The 11,939-nt window shown below is 41.1% G+C and overlaps 1 protein-coding gene across 2 annotated transcripts in view; it reads left to right on the top strand.

Annotated features, from left to right (window-relative positions):
- The window catches only part of rps6ka4 (ribosomal protein S6 kinase, polypeptide 4), a 19,329-nt gene extending 11,220 nt beyond the window's left edge, over positions 1 to 8,109 (top strand). The window contains exons 9-19 of one of the 2 annotated variants that reach the window (XR_009203944.1): positions 57 to 207; positions 362 to 523; positions 728 to 853; positions 1,416 to 1,549; positions 1,777 to 1,870; positions 1,955 to 2,125; positions 3,368 to 3,559; positions 3,706 to 3,865; positions 5,044 to 5,204; positions 5,829 to 6,842; positions 7,219 to 8,109. Coding sequence is in view for 1 of the 2 variants with exons in the window: in XM_058383565.1 (XP_058239548.1) it covers positions 57 to 207; positions 362 to 523; positions 728 to 853; positions 1,416 to 1,549; positions 1,777 to 1,870; positions 1,955 to 2,125; positions 3,368 to 3,559; positions 3,706 to 3,865; positions 5,044 to 5,204; positions 5,829 to 6,023 (1,546 nt within the window). In the remaining variant the exon portion in view is untranslated. Of the gene's footprint in view, positions 1 to 56; positions 208 to 361; positions 524 to 727; positions 854 to 1,415; positions 1,550 to 1,776; positions 1,871 to 1,954; positions 2,126 to 3,367; positions 3,560 to 3,705; positions 3,866 to 5,043; positions 5,205 to 5,828 lie in introns of both variants that reach the window. The other variant, XM_058383565.1, reaches the window with a different exon arrangement.
- Positions 8,110 to 11,939: the final 3,830 nt, after the last annotated feature.

Raw genomic sequence — 11,939 nt, 5'->3', positions numbered from 1 at the left:
TTAATCTCTCTAAAAAATTTTTTTTTTTATCTCTGTATCTCTGCTCACTCCTCCAGGCGCATCTTACGCTGTGAGCCCCCTTTCCCTTCTATAATCGGGCCGGTGGCTCAGGACCTGATCAGGAAACTCTTGGTAAAAGACCCGCATAAGAGACTGGGTTCTGGGCCCAGGGGAGCCGAGGACATTAAGGGTCATCCTTTCTTCAAGGTACTGTGCATTCCTCTTTCACTTCTTATCTTGTCATAGTGTTCGAGGTGGTATTGAAAGAATAGGTTTGTTTTGAGAATGCAAAGTCTAGAGGAACACTAGAGAATAAAAACTGAGTAAGATCTTGCAGTCTCACATGCTTCCATCGCTGTAGGGATTGAATTGGGCAGATTTGGCAGCGAAAAAGGTTGCAAGTCCGTTCAAGCCAGAGCTGCGTAATGAGCTGGATGTGGGGAATTTTGCTGAGGAGTTCACAGGCATGGATCCGGTCTATTCCCCTGCTAGCACACCTCCCAGCACTGACCGTCTCTTCCAGGTACACGCACATTCACACTCCTACACACACTCCTACACACACCTACACACACAATCTTCCATTTTTTTCTCATTAATGAAATAATGGTTAGCAACCTATTTTATTGGTGAACCCTTTCCAATCCAGACTGCTGTTCCCAGATATACACAAACCCAACCTTCAAATCTCTTCTTTTCCTCCTTCACTGCTCTTTCCTGATTCCAGGGCTACTCGTTCGTAGCTCCATCCATCTTGTTCAACAAAAATGCGGTGATGGGAGATTTCCTGGACGCTCCGGTGAGCGTGGACCGACCTGGCTCTGCTACGGTTCAGCGTAGCGCCATGTTAAAGGTGCTTCAAAATGTTTTCTTTAATTAAGCACTTGTTATTTTTATTGATTGGCAAGATACTATGAATATACTATAAATTTTAATTACTATTGTCATGTACAAAGATAGTGTAGGTTTGTTTATGCAAAATTATTGGCACCCTTTATTCAGAACTTTATAGGTAAAATTTTTGCTTTGTGTGTTTGTTTTTTTTTTATTTTTATTGTTTCTGCAAAATATTAATAAAATGTTGCGCCCCCCCACAATTTATACTTTTGAGAGTCACTTCCTGCCAAGGTTGGATTTACTTATGGAAGGATTTCCACTGAACCTGACTCAAAAAAATAATAATAAAAAAAAGGCAAAAATTTGGTTTTGTGTCACATTTGACTATAAAAATGATTCAAATTGTTTTTCCTGACTGGAAGTGGAAGTTTCAGGAACTTTCATGCAACTCTTTTATATAAAATATAAGTGGTGTATTATATAGTATCTTTCTCACTATGATTGGGGAAGTGTTTGTCATCTTTATAGGGGTGTCAATAATTCTGGACTCACAAGATTTTTTAATTTCTCTCTCTTAGGAGTCCCAGTTTTTCTTGCATTACGAGCTGTGTCTTCAGGGGTCTCCGCTGGGCGAGGGCAGTTTCTCCGTCTGCAGGAAGTGCAGGCACAAGCAGAGTGGCCAGGAGTATGCTGTTAAAATCGTCAGCCGTAGGTGTGTAGAGCAAGGCGGACGAGAGTCTGGGAGGCGAGATTCAAAAGCGGCATAGAAACAGCTAGTTTAAAAATATATTCTGAATCAACAAAGCATTAGGTTTGAGTAACCGCTTTCAGATGCGAGTCTCAGTCTTCGCTTCAAATTTCTTGACTCTAGGCCATGTATGAGCGAAAACTTTCTGTCCATGCATAAATAATAAACTGTTGTTTGTGGTGTTGCTACAGGATGGAGTCGATGACTCAGAGGGAGATCGCAGCACTTAGACAGTGTGAATCTCATCCGAACATAGTTACCCTCCATGAGGTCTACACCGATCAGGTATTTGACGCTTATATTATCTCTTAAACACCCTTATGCTGTCCAGAAGGTCATTATTACCTATTATTTTATCTGTGCTCTCAGTATCACACATATATGGTAATGGAGCTGCTGCGTGGGGGTGAGCTCCTGGAGCGGCTGAAGAGAAAGAAGCTGTTTGCTGAAGGGGAGGCCAGTCAGCTGATGAAGAGCCTGGTGTCCGCTGTCAGCTTCATGCATGAGGCTGGGGTCGTACACCGAGATCTCAAGCCAGAGGTAAATATATGAATAAATAAATGGATAAATGTTACTCCAAAGATGGATAGAGAGGTATTGCACCTATGAAGGTGATATAATAAACTGTAGCAGTTATGAACTCATCCATTGTATACCCCAAATGAGATCCTAATTGCTTTCTGTGCAGGAAGGAACAGTGCATTTGCATCTGATTTGCATGTAAATGTGGGAATTTGCCTGATGAGTAGGTGTGCAGTGTTCAGTCTGGGCTATACACGAGTGTGTGGTCAGTATTACAACAAAGGCTCAGTGGGAAAAACGCTGAGTGGGTCAATACCACAAACCTTCAGCACTTGAAACGTACAACTAAAGCAGATGACAAATGTAACACAAATTAAAACGTACAGTGAAATGAAATGTTTAAGATGTCTGAGCCAATATGGTCTGAAGGAATTCGGGTTATTTACACATTCCTGTTCTGGTAGGATCGGGTCAAAAGTGAGGCACTTGCGTGACGAGCCATGACGATACTTCTCATTGACACTTATGTCTTCACTAAAAGTCATAGGCATTTCATCAACACATTTAATGACGCAATTATTGTAGCGACAAAGCAGCCGTTCGTTTTGGCGACTTCCGATGTGGGCGTGTCCAGCGAGACGATTAAGGAAAGCTTAACTTTATGTTACGGCGAATGCTAATGGGAATGAAGACAGTAGAGCGCACGAGATCCTTGGCAAAGAGCGCACACACCGCTTCTCCTTCATCTCGTATTATATAATATACTGGTTCATATTAAATACAAAAGCTGTCCCTGCAGAACAAATTAATTTTAGCTGCAAGAAAACTGATTTGGAACACTAGCTGCACCACCCACTGATAAACATTATTACTATGGTGACACCTACCTGCGACTTGACTGGAGACTTGCAGCATTAAAATCGCTGCATGTGTGAACGTAGCTCACTGGACTGAACTGGTTTTCCTTTGCTTCCTCAGAAAAAAGGAAGTTCATGTCTGTTGTAATCAGAGTTTAGGCGGAAAATACAGCTCCAACTAAAGGAGTTCTACTTTAGAGCAAGAGAAGGCTGTATAATCAAAACCTGGGCTCCATTCATTATACATCACTTAATCAGTCCGTTATAAGATTATGTTTGTCACTAATGATTTCAAGCTAATTTGATTGTTTTAGTTCAGACCTAAGCAAGTTTCTTGATTCCAATAACTCACTGATGCTAAATATGTAGTCTTCCTTCCTCTCTTTATCTGTCCCTCTCTCAGAACATACTTTTCGCTGATGAAGCTGAGGACTCGTTGCTAAAAGTGATCGATTTTGGGTTTGCACGCCTGTTCCCAACGGGCAGCGCTCCGTTGCAGACGCCATGCTTCACACTGCAGTACGCTGCGCCTGAACTTTTTCACAACTCTGGATATGACAAGGCGTGTGACCTCTGGAGCCTGGGAGTTATCCTGGTGTGTGTTTGTGTGTGTGTGTCTGTGTATGAGTAGAAATGAAGATTTTGTTATTTCTGTATACATGTTTCATTTTTTTTTTAAATTTAGTACACTTATATATTAGAATTCACATGGTCACTGTACTGTGTGCTATTTTTCCGCAGTACACCATGCTCTCCGGACAAGTCCCGTTCCAGAGCGGGAAGAAAGGAATGACCTCATCGCATGCTGCCGACATCATGCACAAGATTAAAGAAGGCGACTTCTCATTGGATGGCGATGCTTGGAAAGGCGTGTCCGAGGAGGCCAAAGATCTAGTCAGAGGTAGGTTCTCCAGCTACCATCACCATGTAATTTGCATGTAACTATAAATACACCGATCAGGCCTAACATTATGACTACCTGCCTAATATTCTGTTGGTCTCCCTGTTGCGATGCACTGTGTGACACTTTTCTATCAGAGCCGGCATTAACTTCTTCAGCAATTTGAGCAACAGTAGCTCGTCTGTTGGATCTGATCGCACAGGCCAGCCTTCGCTCCCCACGTGCATCAATGAGGCTTGGACGCCCATGTCGCCGGGTCACCGCTGTTCCTTCCCTGGCCCACTTTTTGATAGATACTGACCACTGCAGACCGGGAACACCCCACAAGAGCTGCAGTTTTGGAGATGCTCCGATCCAGTCGTCTAGCCATCACAATTTGGCCCTTCGTCAAACTCGCTCAAATCCTTACGCTTGTCCATTTTTCCTGCTTCTAACACATCAACTTCAAGGACAAGATGTTCACTTGCTGCCTAATATATCCCACCCACTAACAGGTGCCATGATGAGGAGATAATCAGTGTTATTCACGGCACCTGGCAGTGGTCATAATGTTATGCCTGATCAGTGTATCTACAATTTCTATGTATGTATATATAATCAGAATCAGCACTTTCCTATTAAAGATACTTTTTGAATGCAGTGCTGCATTAAGAAGACTCTATATTATATGGACAGCAGGAAAAGGCTTGGTTTCAACCCCAGTGTGTCAGAACACACTTAAGTTAGTCATCATGATTGTGACAAATGTTATTAGTCATTAGATGTGGGTGGAATGTTGTACTACCGGTAGCTCGGGAAGCAATACTATTAAGAACATATGTACAAATACAACCTGGTATTTAGCTTTGAACAGATTCTTTGAAAAAACGGAGAAGCTGTTAGGAGGGGAAAAAAATTTCTTAATTCTTAGTTACGTCTCCTCTCGCTTTAATGCCAGTGTTATTCCTGTCAGATTTAGATGATATTCTGATGATGTCTTGGGTTCCTATATATTGTAGTCCAGCCTGTGAGTCCAGTTCAGCTAGAGTTTCCTGTTTTGGTGTTTCACCGCTCTTTCAAAGAGATTTGTATTATTCCATCATACATCATCCTGGGATGTGGGAATATCAGCACTAATACAAAACATCTGCATTTCCGTCCTTCTCTCAAGAAACATAATGTCTCTGTCTGTCTTCCAGGTCTGTTAACAGTGGAACCTGAACTGCGACTCAAACTTTCAGATCTGAAGGAGAACGCTTGGCTCCAAGGCGGAGGTGTTTCGTCTACTCCTCTCTGCACCCCTGACGTCCTGGAATCCAGTGGCCCCACCGTCCGCACCTACGTCAACGCCACATACAAGGTTACCCGGCAGCATCATCCTTTAATCAGCATCATCATTTAATTATTCTTTAAACTGCAATCTCATTATGCAGGTTTCAGCCCGATTTTTGGTGTCGAAGACAAATAATAAAAGACTGCTTTGGTCACGAGTTGCGAGATCCACGACCCTTAGAACGCATAATGTGACGTGCTCATTAGTGGCTGATTTATTACCATCGCAACTAAAAGACAGCTGATGACAAATTCCTGGCAGTGCAGAATGTTTGCAAAATAGTGAGACTGCTGCTATGAGCTTATATGTCTGGATAATATAAATGCTGCCCACAAATTCTGGTACAGGGTTCTAAGGACATTTTGTAGTGCCCTTGATGATAACAGTTTGAGCTGTATGGGTATAAAAGGTATAAGTAGCAGGTGACAGTTTTATTGAACACTCCGAGGTGTTTGAGAGTTAGCGGTCATTCAGAGTGTGATTAGACGGTCCTCCTCTCACAGTGCCTTTTACTGTAAGGACGTGTCCGTCACATAGGCACAGTGAATGTGGAACAAAACATCCTCATTTGAAAAGGTAAATTATTGCAGGATTTATTACTTTTCAATTATAGTCAAAAATATATATATTTTTTCTACCTGTCTCCCTCAGGCATTTAACAGAGGCAAGCGAGAAGGTTTCTTCCTGAAGAGCGTAGACAACGCACCGCTGGCCAAACGCCGCAAGCTGAAGATGACCAGCACAGGCGTGGAGACTCGCCGCAGCTCTTCGTCCTCATCTTCCTCATCTTCCTCCTCGGCTTCTCACGCCAAGACCCAGATCCCGGACGACGACCCGAAACTGTGACCGCGATCCGACACCTCAGCTCTGACGCCGTTTTGTGGCTATCCTGATGACTAAATTTGGAAAGAGAGGTCAATGAAGAGAAGCATTAATCGAACGAATTCGAATTAGAAAGACTGAACCGAGAGAGGCAGATGTGAAAGCTTACACCCGAGACCCGATCACCGGAGAGTCATTTTTACCTGAACGCGACGGCTTGCGTGTGCGAATCTACACGGGGGCCACGATCAAGCGGCGGATCACTGAAGCCATTTAAAGGCTAAGCAGCTCACGGAGAGTCCTTATTTTTTAGCGACGTGCCGCGTTTTAATACGACGTGAGCTCTCTGATTTGATTGAATGTACACAAACGTTACCTTGTGCAATGAAGCGCGAGGTGTTTTTAGCGAGTTTTAGCAAGAAATCTTATTTTTCAAAAGGGAAATGGAGATCTAACAAGGCCAGGACAGAAAAGCCATATGGGATAGAAGGGAATGATTTTAGATTTATTATTATTATTATTATTATTATTATTATATTAAAAAAAAAACCTATTTGTCACTGTACAGATCCACATCTACAGAGAACAGCTTTATAACGAATCATATACTGTATACGTTAGGATGAATAGTGAATGTCACTGTACAAGGACGTGCTCAACGGCAATATATGCATGACGTTATTTATTTTTCCGAAAGAGCCGAATCACACGATCTTTTTTTTTTTTTTTTAAAAAAAGTCTGAACCTCAGAACTGCTAGACGCTGGATCGGTGCTACATCACATAAGCAGAGGGAGGAGGGTTCGAAGATTAAGGTGTGGCTGTGCTGTTAAAGGTGCAACAGGTAGGAAGACTTGAACAATCCTTTTTTTTTTTAGGCTTTTAAATAGACAGTGACCCTTTTGACCCCCCCCCCCCCCCCCGTGCTTGGTTCGTGTAACGTCTGTAGTATTTGTTACACCTTTGTAGCATTTTTTTCCCCCGCAGTCTCTTTAATGAAAAGGGAGCAGTTTTGTTTTAAACTCTCGCACCTCTGCGCTTCGTCGTCTCAGTTCTGCACATCTCGTAGTAGTGATTCGTGTGTAAGTGTGTGCGTACTTGCATGAAAGAAAAGATTATTCCCATTCCCTTTAACACGTTGTACTTGAACAAAAACAAAAAAAAAATTCTTCTTTGCAAAACTCCAGCTCCTCGGAATTTTTTTTTTTTTTTTTTTAAAGGGCTTCGGCACACTCGCGTCTGAAGTGTGCGTTCTCTAACACTGTGTGAGACGGAGAGCGTCGAGAAGCTTTCACTCTTCTTCATCAAAACACATCCACCACCCCGCTTCCTTGCTTTTTCTGGAAATGGACGCTTTCTCTGGAGTCTTTAACAGCGGCTGAAGAGACTCGCAATACAGACACGGAGTAAGGAAAGGCCGTGAAGTCACCGAGAACGCTCATTAACCGTTCATGAGGTTGTGTGTGGCGTCGTCCCGAAACGTGGCATCCTATTCGTTTTCGATGCCAAAAATAACCCTGCAGCAAGGACACACGTGTCGTCGTAACGCGATGACAACTTTTTGTCAAACGCACTTGGCTTCAAAGGGCCCAAAGTCGGCGTACAAAGCACTAGCGCTCTGCCGCCATTCATTTTCGCCTCCGTGTTTCAGACCCACGGAAAAAAAATAGCGTGAAGAAAACACGGCTGGAGTTTTCCTTCGCTCTTCTTTGATTTTTCAGTGTTTTAAATGTGACGATGCCAAACGAGTTCGAGTCCGCCCGTATTTAAGGACACTTCCTGACTGATGAATACACTTTAGCATTTTTTTAATTTTTATTTTCATTCAGATTCCTATCTTTCTGCATCGACGATGTCGCACAAGTTCGAGGTCGAAACCGATGCCGTGTTTCCAGCTTTAAAACGAAATAGCGGCTCTCCGATATTTATTACGTTTTATTCTGCTTTGTTATTTTTGAATAATGGCTACACGCTTCCTGCTCGCTTTCCTTGGGATCTGTGCGTCTATTTTTAGTGATGTACTTTTTTTTTTTTTTTTTGTGTAAGGAACATCCTGTTCTTTGCTCCTAAGAGTCCTGCACAATGCACTAAAAACAAAAAAAAAACAAAAATAGATAGTATCCGTGGAAATTATGGAAATATTCATCGGCTTTAGATCACGAAAGCGTTTATTTGTTGTAACAGAAATGGGGTTTTTTTTATGGTCTTCGATTTCTCTCGTCTTTTTCTTTTTTGTTGTTTTTTTAAATGTATTTTATGTTTTTAGTTTTGAATTGCATGTTTTACTATTTTACATTTTTATATAGCAATCGGTGTTCTGTCTTCTGATAAATAAGGTTGTTTTTTTTTTTGTTTTTTTTTTATAAGAAAAGAGCATTATGAAACTGAAATCAAATGCACTGTTTGAAGGCAACATGAGATCCCCCCATTAAAAACACTGTTAAATCCTTTAACATGAAATATAAATCACTTCACTATTCTTAAACCATCGAGTCTCTCATTTTGACTTGTGTTGTTACAGTCGTCTGAAACCGTTTTCGGTCATTATTTTTTTACAGGATAAAAAGGGCTTTAAGGAATTTTAAACCATGTTTTAGTTCAGGTTGTAAATCTGTTAAAAAATATATATATCTATTTGAGTTGTGGTAACCTGAAGTGCGGTTTAAGAGTCAGTGTTTAATATAGGTTTCAGATCTGATTCCAGGAGGATTTAGGATGGTTCTAGCTTTCTAAACCCGGTTTTAAGCTTTTCTGAAAGGAAAGCTCTCTCTCTTATATGACTCTCTGTAGAATGTTTAAGGGTTTTCTGAATGAAGAACTCTCACGGCTAACGGGATGAGGATGAAGACTGTGGCCGAAATATAAATATATATATATATATATATATATATATATATATATACACTAAGAAATGAGAATAAATATATCAATGCCATGACACTGTATTAGTATCAAATATAATAGAAAAGATTGAGTTTCACAGCAAGAGTCTTTTTCTTAATATAAAAACACTCAACCAAAACTGACATGTTTATAATTGCGCCACTGATGAACTTCAGTTTAATTGAAACAATGAGACATGCAGATATGTAAAATCATGTACTCATGTACTTTTTTTTATTCCTAAATTTTTTTATTCCTCCCATCTACATGATTTAAACTAGATGCACCATTAACAGCAATAACAGTAATACATGAAATAAACTAATAGTAACTACAGTAATAAATTTAGGATTGATCAGACAGACAGACAGACAGAGATAGATAGATAGATAGACAGACAGACAGACAGACAGACAGACAGACAGACAGACAGAGATAGATAGATAGATAGATAGATAGATAGATAGATAGATAGATCTATCTATCTATCTATCTATCTATCTATCTATCTATCTATCTATCTATCTATCTATCTATCTATCTATCTGTCTGTCTGTCTGTCTGTCTGTCTGTCTGTCTGTCTGTCTGTCTGTCTGTGTCTGTTAATCCATCTATATTATCTTTTTGTAGTTTTTTTTCCTATGCTATGTCAACATCTGTTACACCCTTGTGTTTCCTTACTATATAGCTTTAGCAGGTCATCTGAGTCCTAAATCAAAGTGCTCCCTATATAGTGGACTATTAAATAATGTCTTTTCCGCCCTCTTTAGCGCACATGTTGGATAGGGAGTCATGTCAGATTCAGCCCTCAGTGGCTCTTCAGCGCGTCCTCATGACGTCATGGCGAAGTGTTCGGAGCTGCAGTGCCAGGTTTTGGCCAGCAGGTGTCAGTAAATGCTTTAACACAGCGCTCCAGTGTGAACGCAGTCGGATCGGATAACGCGCACGCAATAACGCAAATGTCACGGCGCCATTAATCAGAGTGATCGAAGAGCGGAATCATTTGCATGGGAAATTGTGATATATTGAGCATGACACAGATGAATACGAGCGGATGGTAAATCAAAACAGTCCCATCAATTACAATCTGCAGTCCTGGAGCTGACCCAAGTCTCGGCTTTGGACATGGCGTTGTAGTGCACTGAGGTGTTAATGCTAAAGCTATGAGCTTCCAAAAACTCATTTTCACACAGCACCTTTTACACACCAGCTTCTTTTCACACTGCCATTTGTTGGGCTGTATGAAATCAGTCACGTATTAATACAACCTGTTTAGTTCAAGAATAGTCAGAATTTCCAACTGAGTTAAATCACACATCATGTGTCCAACCAAAAAAAAAAAACCCCTTCGAACAAGCTTGACCAGCTCGGCCCATGTTCCGGCAGCTGGTAGCCGGACAGATCAAGCTGTTTTTTTTTTCAGTAGGGGTCAACTAGGCTAATCACTGACAAAAGAAAAGGAATTTAATTGTATATGCAATATGACATCTGCAACATTTGCAAAAAAAAACCCCATAAAACATATGTTTCATTACTGTAGATCTAATTGTACAACATGGCCACTATGGACCATATTTTAAATAGTAGTGGATGTGAGTCCTCCAAAATTATTGAGGGTTTGAGAAAAAAAGATGACTTTATTTCCTGATATTTTACATCTGGATTAGTTAAACAACTCAGTTAGCTGAGCAAAAATATTGGAACAGAGTCTTACAGTATATCTGGTCTTGCAATATCTACATCAAGACAGCGAACTGTTGCGCTCATCTCTTGTCATGTTTTTTTTTTCCCCCAGACTTCTACTTCATGTTAAAACTAGAATTAATTATTTTTTTTTAACCATGTAGTACAACGTTATAGAAGAGGAATGATTTATAATCACACTATCTGGTGTCATCTGGATTAGTTTAGTATGGGTTCATGGGCTCAAGGTTTTTTTTTTCCTAATGTACTCTCAGGGAGTTTTTCCTTGCCACCATTACCACTGGCTTTCTCATTTGGGATAAACTTATAAGTTTAAATATACACTATTATATGTACTACATATATACTACAGTTTAGGCTTTTACTTGATTGTAGCTTACTACTTTTATTAGGTTTTCGATCAAGCTTGATAATACCATGTTTTACTATGAAGCATTTGGCGCTTATTATCTATTCATGCTACAGCGCATAATAATGAAAATTGATCATTATGTACAGTTAGTGAACTTTCTACAGCAGCAGTCATGGCATTTCCGTTCGGCTGTAAATTCTAACCAGAGCTTTACTGTAAAGAACTAGTTCTAATACACTATATTGCCAAAAGTATTCGCTCATCCATCCAAATAATCAGAATCAGGTGTTCCAATCACTTCCATGGCCACAGGTGTATAAAATCAAGCACCTAGGCATGCAGACTGTTTTTACAAACATTTGTGAAAGAATGGGTCGCTCTCAGGAGCTCAGTGAATTCCAGCGTGGAACTGTGATAGGATGCCACCTGTGCAACAAATCCAGTCGTGAAATTTCCTCGCTCCTAAATATTCCACAGTCAACTGTCAGCTGTATTATAAGAACGTGGAAGTGTTTGGGAACGACAGCAACTCAGCCACGAAGTGGTAGGCCACGTAAACTGACGGAGCGGGGTCAGCGGATGCTGAGGCGCATAGTGCGAAGAGGTCGCCAACTTTCTGCAGAGTCAGTCACTACAGACCTCCAAACTTCATGTGGCCTTCAGATTAGCTCAAGAACAGTGCGCAGAGAGCTTCATGGAATGGGTTTCCATGGCCGAGCAGCTGCATCCAAGCCATACATCACCAAGTGCAATGCAAAGCGTCGGATGCAGTGGTGTAAAGCACGCCGCCACTGGACTCTAGAGCAGTGGAGACGCGTTCTCTGGAGTGACGAATCGCGCTTCTCCATCTGGCAATCTGATGGACGAGTCTGGGTTTGGCGGTTGCCAGGAGAACGGTACTTGTCTGACTGCATTGTGCCAAGTGTAAAGTTTGGTGGAGGGGGGATTATGGTGTGGGGTTGTTTTTCAGGAGCTGGGCTTGGCCCCTTAGTTCCAGTGAAA

Source organism: Hemibagrus wyckioides, linkage group LG28 (assembly GCF_019097595.1).
Source record: "Hemibagrus wyckioides isolate EC202008001 linkage group LG28, SWU_Hwy_1.0, whole genome shotgun sequence".
In the NCBI taxonomy this organism is placed as follows: domain Eukaryota; kingdom Metazoa; phylum Chordata; class Actinopteri; order Siluriformes; family Bagridae; genus Hemibagrus; species Hemibagrus wyckioides.
Note: the sequence above shows the minus strand (reverse complement) of the source record. Positions and strands in the feature narration are given on the sequence as shown.